This window comes from Micrasema longulum, unplaced genomic scaffold, assembly GCF_059751315.1.
Source record: "Micrasema longulum isolate JH-2025_06_02 unplaced genomic scaffold, ASM5975131v1 h1tg000607l, whole genome shotgun sequence".
In the NCBI taxonomy this organism is placed as follows: Eukaryota; Metazoa; Arthropoda; class Insecta; order Trichoptera; family Brachycentridae; genus Micrasema; species Micrasema longulum.
Window position 1 is genome coordinate 490,211 of NW_028277803.1, and position 15,953 is coordinate 506,163.

The following is a 15,953-nucleotide window of genomic DNA, read 5'->3' on the forward strand; positions in this document are numbered from 1 at the left end:
CGCATCTGAATGCGTGCCAGGAGAACGCATCATGTTTTTCTGGACACTTTGCGTAATATTCCACGAGAACTTAGATATATACAAGACGTAAGCCAACTAAAAAAGAAACTCGACAAACATTACTTGTCCTCAAATATAATTATTGACTAAAAATTCTAAAAAAGTATGAATATAAAATTTTTGAATAGTTTGTACTTTTTTTTCCGTTTTGGTCTATTTTTTATTTTTATAAAATTTGAAGCGTAATATCCCTTTACAATTTCCATGCTCAGGATGATTGATGAGGAAGTTCAGACCTACGGAAAATTTGATTTAAAAAAAAGTATTTTTATGCTCGGTAAAAATTAGAGCATTAAATTGTACATAAAAGTTTCTTGAAAATGTATGAATATTTAAAATTATTTTTATAAAAACGAACTAAATTATATGACGTCACTAGTTCTTCCGAATCAACCGATGATAAAAGAGCTGTGAGCTCGATTTCCGGTTTACGGTAAGTCAACTGACAAATCAGCAGAACTCATCGAGAAGAAGGGGAAGAGAACTTGAGACGTCAAACGCGAAGTCATTTCAAAAACACAAAACTTTAAAAAATCGTAGCGCTGAAAATAAGACGCATTAAAAAAAGGCTTAGTTTAATAGTCGATTAACAAATAAAAAACACTGAACTTCCCCAATGTAAAAAGGTGTGTATTAAAGAATAAATAAATAAATACATAAGGAGAAGAAAAAGAATTCACGCTAGGCACATTTCGCATTTTTTGCTCACGATTTATATAGCGCTATTTTCTCGAAATTCACACCAAGTGCACTGACTATAATAATAATGCATTATGTAACTTAGTAGACATTACAATAATAAATATGTACATCTCCCTTCCCCTCCTTATCCTCTCTTCAAGCATTCTTGTCCTAATCCCGCCCAATGTACAGTAACTTAATGTTCTTAAAATAAATATAAAAAATTCTTTGATTATTGAGTACATGAAAATAACATTTTTATATCTATAAATTATATGTATTTATTTGATATGTAATATATTTTCTTGACTAACTTTGTATACTATGTGGAAATCTGTTATTAGTTCTGAGTTTATACACTATATCTGTTTGTTTACTATAAATATGTATGTAGAACTGTTGATTTCCCAAATAAAATAAAATAACTTTTAAATCCTAGTTTTTGTTACACAGTAAGAGGATGTTTTATAAAAGTGAATATATATTTTTTGTATAGGTATTTAATATTTTAACTTGAGTAGAATTCAAGTCAAAAAAATATAAGTACTGTCCCTGGTTCTATTTCTGATCAGACCAATGGAATCAATTTATTTAGAAATTATTTTTCACTGTCATGTTTCAAAATTTTTACATGCATCAGAGGTGGTATTGTTTGCTGTTTTCTTGTAAATAAACAAAAAGGATTTACCCGCTCAGCCTCTTTTTAGAGGCTTGTCAGCAGGTGGGAAAAAAGTCATATGGAAGGAGGTTATGAAAAATAAACCGCAACACCCAGACCAATTAAGAAAAAAATATTTCTTCTGGCGGGAATCGAACCCGCGACGCCAGTTTAACAGTAAGCCGTCTAACCAACCGCGCTACGGCGCGGCGCCTTCGATTGATTTGCAACTTCGAGGTATTAGGATACTTATATTGTATACTGCTGTATATATTGTTTGGTATTTAAAAACGAGTTTTTACTGTAAATTAAATATCAGTAATCGTGATTTATTGTTGTTTGTTAGTATCTATTTTTTTTGAACGCATAGGTTAGTTAAACCGACATTCCTCGTTATAATTGACGTCGCAGTTAAAAAATGCTCCACATGGCGAAACAGCTGAATCGTGTTTTCATTTTCTTCATAAGCAATTGTGGGAAATTATGGTCACCCGTGCCACGTACCTTTATCTTTTTAAGATAATATGACTTATCACGCGAGGCGGTTCTTAAAAAAAACCTCGCATGATGATGGGACAGTAAGTTACCCACTATTTACTATGCATAATTGTTTTCCCACACGATGAGGAAAATGGAAAAACCTAATTTCCTTCAATTTAAAATACGTTCATAATAGAAGATAAAATTTTGCTTCTAAATTTGAATTAGAATTACATAATTGTATTTGTTTATTATTTAACTTATTGTACGTAATATATTTATTTATTTATTTACATACGTTAGTTTATTGCACATTATTTGAGACGTAAGTCCCAACTCCGTGGGTCTAAAAGTCCCGTGTTGAGAGTAGTTGACACAGACACGCGAGTATATCACCACAAATATAGGATCTTTGTACATTGGTGGGTTTGTTTCCAAATGTCAATTTCTTCCAACTATCCAATAAAATAAAAGATGTTTCAAAACGTATTCGAGAGAAAATAAAATAATAAAACAAAATATATAAAAATATAACTAAATTTGTGTTAAAATTAATTAATAACGATACTAGTTTTCGACGGGAAAATGAAATAAAGACAGAGAAAAGGAGGAGAGACTAAGGAAGAGAAAGGATATGTTTCTTCAGGCGTGATTAAAACAGAGATACTGTAGAAGCATTTTTGATAGAGGATGGGAGATGATTCCTCCGTCGAGTCGCATGGACACTATATGAGGTAGAGAAAGAGGAATCGTGGATGGAAATTAAAAGCTAGCTTTGAGAAAAAGACGAAGAGGTAAACCATGACCCGAATTCAATTAAATAAATTAGTAAAAAATTGATTACTGGATTTAAGTAGAGAAAAATCGGAAAATTTACTCTATACCATTCTTAAATAATAAATGGTATTAATTAAATGTTGTATAACTGTATAATAAATTAACTAGTAGGTAGTAATGCTATTGTTTATTTTTGCATAAAAACGTCTGCCTTAAAACAGGTTGTACCTAGTTAGGCAGACTAGACACAATCCAGAGAAATCTAATTACTTAAGTATATATGTAGTAGATAAAGCAACTGTAATTGTTTTGTTAATAAACCATGATTATTATTATTATATTATTAAACCATGCAAACCAATTCATATATTTTCTACTCACTACTGGTGTTGGCTAAATTATTATTTTGTAAATTGACCTCATCTTCAATAACATCACTTAGACATGATGCACGAATATGTTATATTAACGCGCAACGCGTTTTCTATTGTGTACTTATAAAATAAAATAAAATAATTAGGTTTCTTATAGAAATATTTGTGTGTTTGTGATTAACTCAAGTATTTCAACTCTGGGGGGCATTTTCAGCGAGTTCGCTATTAGAAAATGGTAATCAAGTTGTGGTAGAGCGGGTAATACACAAAAACACAATTTAATGATGATTTTCGAGTCTCACGCGGAATGCTCCATCTTGAAATACTCGCATTTAATAGCGCAATATCCTCGTAAAGGTACGGCAGGTGGAGTGTGGAGTTCACATACCACCGCAGAGCGGAACACCTGTACCGCTGTTCCTTGTCACAGTCAGTAGCCGCTATGTGCCCATTTCAGACGAGCGTAACAAATCCACACGGCACGATAAAATAACATAGGGTGGATTGATATTTATCACCAGTCCGATTTGTGTTAATACTGTCCGCCTCGTGGTGGAATGGTCTAATGGTCCAAGAGGTCTTGGGTTCGATTCTCGACATGGTTTACATGAAATATTTATTTTATAATATAATAATTCGCTCCCGCTTAAAGAAAAAGCTTTCCGAATTTTTGGTTTGGTTTCTGAATAAACGTGTAACGGACGGTTTCGGTTTGCGCTTGCAATTCCCGATCTGAGTACATACGGGCCGTTGTATTACTTTAAATTATAACTTACTTCGTAGTTGATAATCATATAATGGTTTTTGTCTGTATTGACGACTCTATTAGCCGGTGGTGTATTATTACTCTTAACGTTTTTACACTAGAATATTTCATGGTCCCTGGACTGATCATCTTACCTGCGGTTGGTATACCAAAGCCGTGCCTTATGCACCAAAAGGAGCGGAAAGGTCATGTTGAAATTTATTGTATTATACTTATTTTTTATTTATTTAACAAATTTACGGACAATGTCCAATTCAAACAAATCATATAACGAAAAACAATAATAATACAGTGACAAATAATAGAATCAATACAACAAAGAAAAGCTAAGACAAGTTAATACATTAGACAGGCATTATGGAATCCAGGTTAATTATACAAATATACAGTCAATTTTTCATATATTTATTATATTTTATATTTTTCAGTCTATTTGTTAAAAACTCAATTTACAATCAAAATAATTAAAATCTTGATTTTCATTTACAAATCTAATTATTCTGGGTAGAGGCGCATATAAGCCATAATTAGTCTTATGATGACCGAGGAACAAAATTTCATTATTTCTGAGTCTACGTGAAGGAACACTAAGAGATATTTGCTGGAGAATAGTCGGGACATCAAATAATCTATCGAGTATTTTAAACATGCTAATCACATCTGCATTAAATCGACGTTGTGAGAGACTGGATATATTCAGGAAAAGTTCCATGTCGGTGTAGTTATAGTGATCTGTTGTGATTCCTAGTTTGTACGCAATTTTTCTTATAAATTTATGCTGAACTGATTCGATGCGATTTAAATGAGTAACATATGAAGGAGACCATATTACGGAGGCATATAATAATAATAATAATATTTGGCTGATTTATATAGCGCCATTTTTGTAAAAAAACACCTCAAGGGCGCTTTACAATTGTATATCTAAACTTACATTCTAACTAAACTTAAGTGATATATTATATTTCCAGATTTAAAATTGAGGGTATGATAGTTTAAAGAAGTGGGATTTTAGTTGGGATCTGAACTGACTGGGACTGTCGATGATTCGTAAGTTTGAAGGCAATTGGTTCCAGGCAGAGGGGCCGGCGGCGGCAAAAGCACGATATCCAAATCTAGTGTTTGGGGAGCGCCGGATTTCGACAAGTTTTCCTCTTCCTGAATCAAATGCTGACCTAAGAGTAGATTTTCTTTGACATATATTTTCCCTAATACAAAGGTTCGATAGGTATTTTGGAGCCATTTCATGAAGGGATTTGAATACTGTCCAGCACAGCTTGTATTTTATTCTCTCTGGGATTTTTAACCAGTGCAAATCTCGAAGATGTTGTGAGATGTGAGAATATTTTTTTACTCCCGTAATAAGCCTCGCTGCTGCATTGAAAACAGATTAAAGTTTATTAGTTGGGAGATTTGCGTATATTCCATTACAGTAATCTAGACGCGAAACGACATAAGCATTTCCAATCGATTGCCTTTTGCAGGGTTTTCACCTGAAAGTAGCCGCTGAATAATTTTTTTAAATGTACAAAATATAATAAATTTAAATCCGTCTTAATTTCACCGTGTCGTGTGGATTTAGAGGATACGTGTGGCATGGGCCTAGGCTGTTTACGTTCTATCTTGCATACTGCATACTATGGGCCGCTCTCCCCGGCCTCTATACCCGACTTCCGTTCGTCGCCCGTCGCTCGGAGCTTCGTGTCCTACGGAAGGCTTTTTGCTTTTTGTACAAATATCCGTGCATCGCCCCGTTCGTAATGTATTCACACGAATAACTCGGAAGCGAACACTCATTTAGCCGCATCGTTACAAAAATAGAGTTCATCTATTGCAAATGTACATTATATCGATGAATTAAAATGCACCGCAACTACACGTGAATTTTACTGTCCATTCTACGGTTATTGGCGTTGATTCCATAAAATTTATCGACATTTTACACATCGTGGGTGTGTACTGGCAAAAAACGTTAACTCGAAAATATGCGGATTTGACTTAATGATGCAGTTTTGTAATGTTTTTAACGCTCTACAAACTGGCAAAATACACTATAATCCTTAAAGTATAGCTTGATTAGAATGACAGCTGTCAAATTAATTTCATTAGTGATGGGAAATTACTGATCACTGATCAAATCGATTTTATCAGTTATTTCATGTAATCATGAAATTCTTTTTTCGAAAATTGATACAAAAAACGCCAAAACAAGCCTATTATAATGTGTTTAACACAATTATTCACCAAAAAATGAGACATTTTTACTTTTTTCATGAACAATTTAATGATTTTTTTTTTATTCAATGAATTTACATTGATCAATTTGTCCCACCTCTAACGTTTTTGCAAAATGATGTAACCTTGTAAGAACGTCGTTAATAATTAGGTTTATTTTAGTTTTCTTTTAGTTTTAAAGCTGATTTTATATATTAATGTTGATTTATGTTTCAAGCATTGTATTAAAAAAATTAATTAACACGACAGATACAAATGATTTTTCGTGTGTCAATATAAATAACTTCTTTGACGTTACTACAAAGTTATGTCGTCACTTTTTTTGACAACTGTCATTCTAATCATGTTACATTTTAAGGACTATATATATTAAGAAACAGAAAAATTAAAAACATGTTCTTAAATGAGCACTTAACATCTTACTAAATTTAAATAAGATATAAAAGAGTAAAATTGGAACAAAACTTGAATGCTTGAATTCTCAAAACAGAAAGTTTTTTGCCAGCATACCCACTATATATAATACTGTATTCTGAAATACGACACTTCGTGCATAGATATAGCATAAATAAATAAAACCACTTTTGACGCAAATAATAATAATATGTAATAATGAAATAATTTTTATTCTCATTTGCTTTAATACCTATGGTACCTATTCTTCGGAAACAGTGTTCAAAGTGAAATCAATATTTCAATCGTTCTTAACTCTATGCTAAAATATCACTCTGCGATCTTTTGGTTTTAAATACAGGTAGGTATTTAAAAACAAATGTTTAACATGCACATTATACTGTTTATCCATTTTCTTGGCAATGTATCCTATAGGATACGTGTGATCCCATTTTTTCTCATGAATTATTAAAACACCAGTGAAACAACATTAATTAAAACAGATTTACCATATTTTTCATTCTGAACTGCATTATCGCAATTCATTATAAACTTTGATTAAAACAGTAAAAATATTTTTTTTTTGGGATTCTGAAGCCTTTTCAACCATTAAATGTATATTAAAAAAATTCGTGCTGCCAATATAAGGGTTAAAAATCTTTTCTTCATAATTTATAAAAATAATTATACAATTTATTTATTTTACATAAATGGCATAAATTGCCTTTAACATATATTGAACATAAATATTTAAAAAAAACATTAAAAAAAACATATCAAAAAATTATAAAATTGCATAACTATAACAATAGTAACAAGTAGGTAAATACATATAAGCAACCAAAAATATTAACGAAATAAATACATAAATATGAAAAAAACAAAAAGGACAAACATTTTTAAATATAAAGAAAAGTTTAAGAATAATATTGCGAGACATAAAAAGAAATCAGACTCGTTTTATAACTATCAAGTCCAGAACCAAATATGTCAGCCTCATACTGATTGCCATATCTATGGAGCCTAGGGATAGGCGAGTGCATGTGATTGTTGGTCCTAGAACTTGCAGAACAAAATGGAGATCTGTGGCGGGTATGTCGACCAGGTACACGAAACACACCAACTCCAGCAAATCAGGACAGTCAATTAATGAATTGATCACTTTAAAAAGTAATATTAATTTAGGCCTGCTATTAGCAAAATACGACTAAATATAACATTTGAAAAAATAATTGGATATATTTAGTCTTTGTATTCTATGTAGACTCGGTGTGACATCGTAGTCACACAAAAGTTAACTGTAAAGTACTATAAAATCGTCTGATCTAATAAGTGATCATAGTGTAATTTAACTTATTAAAGTTAATAGGTATTCGAGATAGCTTTTATAAGACAATTTATCAGATATCTGCCCCACCCCCCTTTCCATACGTTTAGTAGACTAACTTGTATAAACTTCGCCGCTAGTAAAGAAGCATTCTCGCATGCAATGTCATAAAAATGAGCAGCATGATCCATTGCACAAAGTGGCCCGTCACACACAGACACATCGCACAGTATACTCACGTCATGTTCACGCACACACATCCCTCGTTACCTTTCCGCGGGGCGCGAGGGTTTGCGCGCGCATATGCGCCCACCACCTGTGCCCGAGCCGCCACGCGAAACTCGCCCCTGTGTCGGGGGCGCGAGAGGCCTCATTCGCGCACCTCTGCCGAGCCGGGCGAGGCCGGCTGGTGGCTGCCAGCGATGGAAATAATTAGCAATTCGTATTAGGAATTTCCAATAGCAATAGCAACTGCTAAGTCTTTTATGATTTTGATGAAAGTGTTTTGTATTAAAGAGAGTGAAATTTTACTATTGCAAATTTTCACAACAATATTATTCGTCTTTATTTATTTTACAAAGTTACGAATAATTATAAAAATGTATTTATGTAAATTGTGAACATAAAACTGGAAGAAATGTACGTGTAGCGGCTAAGTTTTTTATTTGCTACTCGCCGCATGATACAATATAATTGATAATCGATATTTTTTTAAATCTCAAAAAATAATCTAAATTAATAATAACCATACCATAATATAAAAAAAAGGATTCCTCAATATTTTCTGTGGACCATTCTGAAAGCTTTGCAAGACAGTCAGTGGTTGTTTCTACCAGCTAAGGCAAATTAAGTGTATCCGAAAACATTTACCTAATGAGGCGGCCCGTCTTTTAGCGAACGCATTTGTGATATCAAGAGTCGATTAGTAGCAGTCCATTCTGAATACAGCTGCCAGGTTAATATTTGGTGTATCAAAATACGATCACATTACACCGTTCCTTCAAAGTCTTCACTGGTTACGTTTTTCAGAAAGGGTCGAGTACAAGCTGTGTTGGTTAATGTACAAGGCGATTTATAACACGGCTCCTCAATTCCTTAAGGAACTCGTTCCGGACGAGCTGGCAGATAGGCGCCTCACTCTCCGCTCAGCCTCCTGTTTTGCTATAGGGAAGGTGATTCAACCTCATTCACGCAATTAAAGTTCCAAATTTGGCGATAGGGCTTTTGCAATAGCCGGACCTTTGACGTGGAATGCTCTGCCTTCAGAAGTTCGAAATTGTGCAACTGAATACCTTTTTAGGAAAAAATTAAAAACTTGTTTATTTGTGAAATCGTTTCCTGACACAAAAATGCTACTTTTTAGATGTAAATGTTAGGAGTACCATATTATGTGTATTACATGATTTGTCTGTTAGTAAATAGTAACTAAGAGTTAGCCTATAGATAGACCTTATTTTTTTAATTAAGTATAATGTACAGCGCCCTTGAAGTGATTACTCACGAAAACGGCGCTATAAAAATTGTCGAAATTTATTAGTATTATTATTAACTTGCCAATGCTGTAAATTTTGCAATTTTACTAAATTAGCATATCAGTAGCATTTCACATGTCAAACGAATAAATTTCGCGTGCAATGAAATTTTTAAAAATAGCAATAATTTCCATCGCTACCGGCTGGTGGCTCATCCCGTCTCCCGCCAGTGCAACGCGGTCTCTGGATGCGGGAGCATCGTCGAACGGAAGTGGTGTGTACATAAATTCGCACGATGCACATTAATTAAAACATCGAGCCATATACGCCCGTGCGCCGCAATTTCACTACCGCGTGCGACATAATTTTTTTTCTAGAGCAATATCGTGAGAAATAATACGGATTTGTGACACGAGGTACATTGTATTTTTTGTTGTAAATAATAGTAGTTTTTACACCGAATCGAGGAGCGAGATTCAATTTCTATAGATATTATACAATAGCGGACAGCCGGCTTCAGTGAATGTATTTCTTTTTGACGATCCTTGGAAGTTTCTCTATCGAGAACAATGGACGGATTTCTCCTGAGGAGATTTTGTAAGACTTCTTCAGACGTTTACATAAATTGTACGCATGTAAATTTGATGAAAATACAAATATTCTCTTTTGTCTTTAAATCGTGAATTTATTTATGTGCATACTTTATCCAATTGAAATTATAACAAAATAATCGTATGTTAATTTTAACCATTATTCCGAATAATGTGGTAATAAATAAAACAATTTATTCTTCGAGTTTCTTGTAGCTTCGTGCCTTGTTGAATTTTAAGTACCTAACTAATTTTTAAAAAAGGCTAGTATAAATATTATTCATGAATTTTTTGTGCATTATCAAATACTTTTCCCCATTATTTAAATACGAATATTATTTACTTTTTTCTGTTTTTATAATTTCGTATATTGTAGTTACCACGTTTTTATAGTGTGCCTTGTGGCTAGCATATTCACTGAATATGTATATTCACTTAATTATTCTTTTATTTAGTCATTTAATTTTACAATACGCCCAAGGGGTATTCACAAAAATAATACAAATATAGTCATAATTTAAAAAATAAACAACAACACAAAGAGTTTATAGATTTTTAATTAGTTAATCATCAAATTACTTCGATTATTAGTATATTTTATTATTTTTTAAATAAATAATCCGAATTCAATAAATTAGAATTGACAAATATTTCAACAGAGCTGAAAAATCTCTTTACTCTTTATTTATGACCTGATTGGCTAGTTTATAAAGAAATATGGATGTTAAAACATGGGCAGAATGGTAAATGTGTAAAGTGATCACTTTTACCTCTTAAAATTGCTCATAATTATGAGTCAAATATATAACGTGTGTTTTTGCTCATCCATTCGTATTTTATCTTTAGTATTTCTAGAAAGGAACCAAATTAAATATAGAAAATAATTATATATAAAAACTTAATTCTGCAGATTTATTAAATATTTATCAGTTATGGTAATATAATTAGTTAAAAATGTATTCCTCACTGGAAAATCTCACACCAAGGAATAATTTTATGTTTTTTTATATAGCTGTTTATTTTTTTTTTTTTTTTTCAGAAAACTGGATCGCGCATCAAGATCTTCTCCAACACTGCTCCCCAGAGCTCCGATCGCATTATCCAGATTGTTGGCCGTCCCGACACCTGCGTGGAGGCCATTAAGGAGATCGTCAACCTTATAAAGGCTGTAAGTTGCTATCGTTTTTGCTCTACAATTTTTTTCCATGCCCGGGCGAATAAAGAATACAGTGTTTTCAACTAAGTGGTAACTCTCACAATTGCCCGCCTCATAGTGTAGTCTCTGGCGCGTTTGTCTACCACGCCCGAGATCCCGGGTTCATTTTCCTGAAAGGCCGACATGCAATATTTCATAGTCCTCGGACCTGAAGCGAACAGTTTAAACCCGCGCTGTGCCAGCAGATATCCTGCAAGACATCAGACCCCCTTAATATAACAAAAAATATTGTGATTAGCTGCGATTGGAGTACCAATGAGTGCTCTATGATAAGGGAATTATGGTGATGATATTTGATGAAAAAAAATATTTAGCAAATCTTATCAAACTGCACAATATTTTGACAAAAACTTAATAATAACCATAAAAATCTTTCTAGATAAGATTTAAAATGTGTATTTTGTCAGAAATTTTAGATTATGATTTATACGGGCAGGTAGTATAGCTGATAAGCCTTATATGATCATTGTGTTTTATTTAGGTTAAAAATACTGTCTTTACTCATGACCTCACTAAGTAAACCTTACGTTCATTAACCCGTGTTATTAATTTACAGTTAGTCTAATATATGTTTTTAGAGTACCTTAGTTATGGAAATGAAAATATAATTGATAAAGACTCAGTTCACCCAAGAATAAAACATAAATATTATTTGATTGCAAAGATAACTATATTTTATTTGTTTTGAGAATTTATTTTTATGTTATAAATTGAACTCCTCAAGAATATATTTAACATTGCCTTCAAATATTATTTCACAAGTGATTGAGTCAATTAATATACATAATCAAATACCGTGGAACTCAGTTTATTGGAACTCCAGTTATCCGGATTGCCCAATATTTGGATCGTTATCAGGAAATAAAAAATAAAAAAAATAAATATGCGGCACATCGCTGCTCGTATACGAATTTCTTCGTCAAAGTAATTTACGTTGCTGGACATGTTCAAGTAAGTTTTTAAAATTATTCCAATTCGCTGTATTATTTCAAAAGAAATAAAAAAGTGATATTAGAATAAATATTGCATTTTCTTTTGAAGCATTGCTTCAATTTAATGGTTAATCCAATTATCTGGATGTTTGTATATCCGAATAATGTCTGGCACTCATTGATCCGGAAAATCGGAGTTTTACTGTACATAAGAAAATACATAATTATCATGGGTTCAGTTGGCACAGAGAACCAGAGATTTGCTTACAGGGGAGGGGAGAATAATATACAAACGTGTATATTCTTGTTCCTCTTCAAGTGATGGGACAATAGGTCCTGTTAGATCCAGCGCTGATTATCATAATAAATCTTTGACTTGAGCAAAATTTACCTCGAAATATTATCTCTTTATTTTCAGACCCCAATCAAAGGCGTAGAGCACAACTATGATCCTCACAACTACGATGACTTTTACGCCGAGGAATATGGTGGCTACGGGGGCCAGAATATTCAAGGGGGCGGCGGCGGGGGAGGAGGTGGTGGTGGCGGCGGCGGAGGGGGGCCCAACCGGCGCCCCCCTCCCGCGCGCCCCTTTACGTCCGCGCGTCCCTTCGCGCCCCCGCAGAGGAACAGCTTCAACGACAACCCACCCAGAGACAACTTCTCCGGCGGGATGAATTACGGCAACACGCCGAGGAACGATAATTACGGGCAGCAGCGCGGAGACGGGTTCAACTCCAACAGAAATAACTACAGCAACGGGCCGCCGCCACAGAACAATGGCGGAGTGCAGGTGCCCCCGACCAACGTTGCTAATGACGGAGAATTCAATCCCAACAGGACTCAAGTCACCATTCCAAAAGATGTAAGTCTTAAATATTTTTTATCTACTTAGGGAAAGGTGGTCTGAGATGGCATAGTGCTGACATGACATGGTAGTCATAATTCTGGAAATAAGCACCCGCCCTGGGCGTCCGCTGCTGACCGTTTGTCGGCACTTCATGTCAGAATTACGGGACGCAAACCTGACTTGTGAGGACGCACCGGAGCCGGCGCCCAACAGAGATGCACGCAGGCTTTTTGTTGACACCATATGCTTCCACTGGGAGCGGACATGGAATGATGATGATGATGATTGATAAATTTAAAAAAACTGCTGAACTTCCTCCTTACAACACCGCACACACAGGATTACCCAGTCCCAGGCTTGAAAAAAATCTGTGATCTAATCGGGAATCGAACCCGGAACTCTCAAGCGTCTTAGTCGTTATATCACAGGGGTTGCCGTTTACCTTGTTTGCTATTTTAAAACTGATAGGTTTTAAGGAAGGAATATTGACATGCCATTTGTGAGGCTAAATTTGAGTATTTATTGCGTTTGGAATAGTGAGTGTGAATGAGCTACATACAGTAGTGATCATAGAAATTGCATCACCTAATATTTTGAGGTTTTAGAAATTGCATCTAGTGTAAATTTTATTTAAATGTTAAAATTTAAAAAAAATAAAGTTAAGATCAGTCCTGGTATATTTTATGAAGATAACACAACATTGGCTTTCATTTTCTCATGTTAGCAATTTTTTAGTTTTTTTAGAATAATAATATATTGAGAACAGCTGCGAGTCGTCTGCTGAGCAGATAGCAGAAATAGTTTATATTTTCATTGGTTTTTAGTTAGCCGGAGCTATCATCGGAAAAGGTGGATCACGAATCCGCAAGATCCGCCAGGAGTCAGGAGCTGGTATCACCATCGACGGTCCACTACCGGGAGCCAACGATCGCATCATTACCATCATAGGACAACCTCAGCAGATACAGATGGCACAGTACCTCCTGCAACAGAGGTAACAACACTATTTCATTATCCTTTTAACCTACGCTCATATTTTATTGAATTTCATAGTTATTAGATAGAACCAATACATATAAGAAAATATAATTTTATAAATATGTATGTAAAATTTAAAAAAATATATACATAACTGTATCCTGTATGTACATTTTTTCGAAATCTAATACATAGCTTGACTCAACATCTTTTTTCTTACACCAACTCCCATGTCGAGCTAGACTCGACATTATATGTCGCAATTTCTAAAATTATTCAAAAATGTATGATTTTTTCTTTCAAATACTAAATGTGTCATAATCCGAATACTTAAATTTGTAAAACACAAGATTTGTCACATTCTGACTTTCTACGCAGTTTTTAAAAATAATTAAGGAGTGCACTAAAATTAAAATTAAGTGTTAAATTAATTAAAATTAAGTGTACTAAAATTATTGTAAAAATCCAAATATTTATGTTTATTTAATCATTTTTATGGACAATATTCCAACTACATACACCTACTTTTATTACCCAAGTCCTTAAAATTTTAGGCTGGAAACATCGATTTTTTTAAAGGTGCATTTTTAACATTTTTTATGTGTTGGTAGAATAGAAGTTCAAATAATGTAAATACTATTTACTAAAAAAAACTTGTAGGCCTTGCATTATTTAGTTTTCAAGAAAATGTATGAAAACTTGCCAATTTTGCTTGCATGTGGTGAGAAAACTGATGCTCTTTTTCGTCTATGTATTATTTTTTAATTATATTATATATCTGTACCTAAAATGCATTAACTGTTATAACCTCACAATAGCTGCATCATCTAAACTCTTAACTAATATCCATTATTATTAACTTATATACTTTCCATCTCATTGTTTTTTGTAAAATAATTGTGTGTTTCTGTATCATCTTTTTAGGGGCTTGTGAATAAGGTTGTGGTCTACCTGCAAATTCGTTTAAAATGTAAATTTCCATTTTATCATTGTGATATTTAAAAAAATGGTGCTATGTAACAAAATTTTATACTTTTTTACGTGTTATGTTCACAAATTTATTTGTTGGAAAATAATAAACAATCAAATTTCACCAAACTTTTTCAAATACAATCTTTAAAATGTGTCCATAAATTAGCCACTGATGATAAAGATAAAGAAATACAACTTAAAAAATATTAACAGACAAACGCAGTACGAGAATATCAGAACAATATCACATATAACATTCTAAAACAAGACAAGGACAGTCATGACTAATAAACCAGAGACTGAAATTATACCATAAACTACCAGACCAAACTAAACAGAAGACTTAGACAACCTTACAAAATATGTTTGAAATATTATCAACAATAGAGCATGCATTCAAAAAGAAAAACTATTTTATAAATTAAATAAAAGGTCTGACTCGGAAAAAGAATCTAAAGCATGAAAAAAAAAAATATTGTTAAACTAAATAGTTCATTTGAAAAAAAAAAAATTGTAGACATTACCGTCTTAATGCTGTTATCTTATAACAAAACTGACTGTTTTGTAATTTATTATAAAAATGATTTGGCTCTAAAATTTCAACCTGTCCTGGTATGGAATACCTTTACAATATTAGTTTTCTGTGCAGAAGTAATTCACAATAATATTGCCAAACAAGATCAAATATAAATAATCTAGTCTTCTTTATTATTATTATGTACTTCTGCGCAATTTATTATCTTACCGTAAAATAAATATTTGTACAGCCGCTTAGCTTTTAAACTATAAAGAAGAATTTCATCAAAGTTTGTTTTTGTTGATGTGACACAAAACAAAGTCTATTTGAACTAATTCATTTATCACTTTTTTATAATAATTGTAAAAAAATTAACACCCAAAGATATATTAAAGGTTTTGATACAAAATTTAATTTACTGTGTCTTGTAAATTTTATTTAGCCCTTTTAATCCCCAGTCAAAACACAAAATGGCCTAATATAAAATAATTCTAAGCAATTTTCTTTTCAAAAAATAGTAGTTTATTTAATTTTTTATCTCAGTCATAATAATAATACCTATTGGTTTGGATCAATTAAGTAAGCGAGTAAAAGATGTAGCCGAACACTACCTTGAAATTCGCAAAGTTACAAAGCAAAAATACTCGGCAGAAAATCATTATCATCATAATTCCC

At 33.0% G+C, this 15,953-nt stretch overlaps 1 protein-coding gene across 3 annotated transcripts in view; it reads left to right on the plus strand.

The window, feature by feature from the left end:
- Positions 1-15,953, plus strand: part of HnRNP-K (Heterogeneous nuclear ribonucleoprotein K) — a 174,262-nt gene that overhangs the window by 155,508 nt on the left and 2,801 nt on the right. For all 3 annotated transcript variants that reach the window (XM_088228782.1, XM_088228783.1, XM_088228784.1), the window contains 3 exons: positions 10,853-10,981; positions 12,380-12,826; positions 13,636-13,805. In XM_088228782.1, coding sequence (XP_088084908.1) covers positions 10,853-10,981; positions 12,380-12,826; positions 13,636-13,805 — 746 coding nt within the window. The remainder of the gene's footprint in view (positions 1-10,852; positions 10,982-12,379; positions 12,827-13,635; positions 13,806-15,953) is intronic.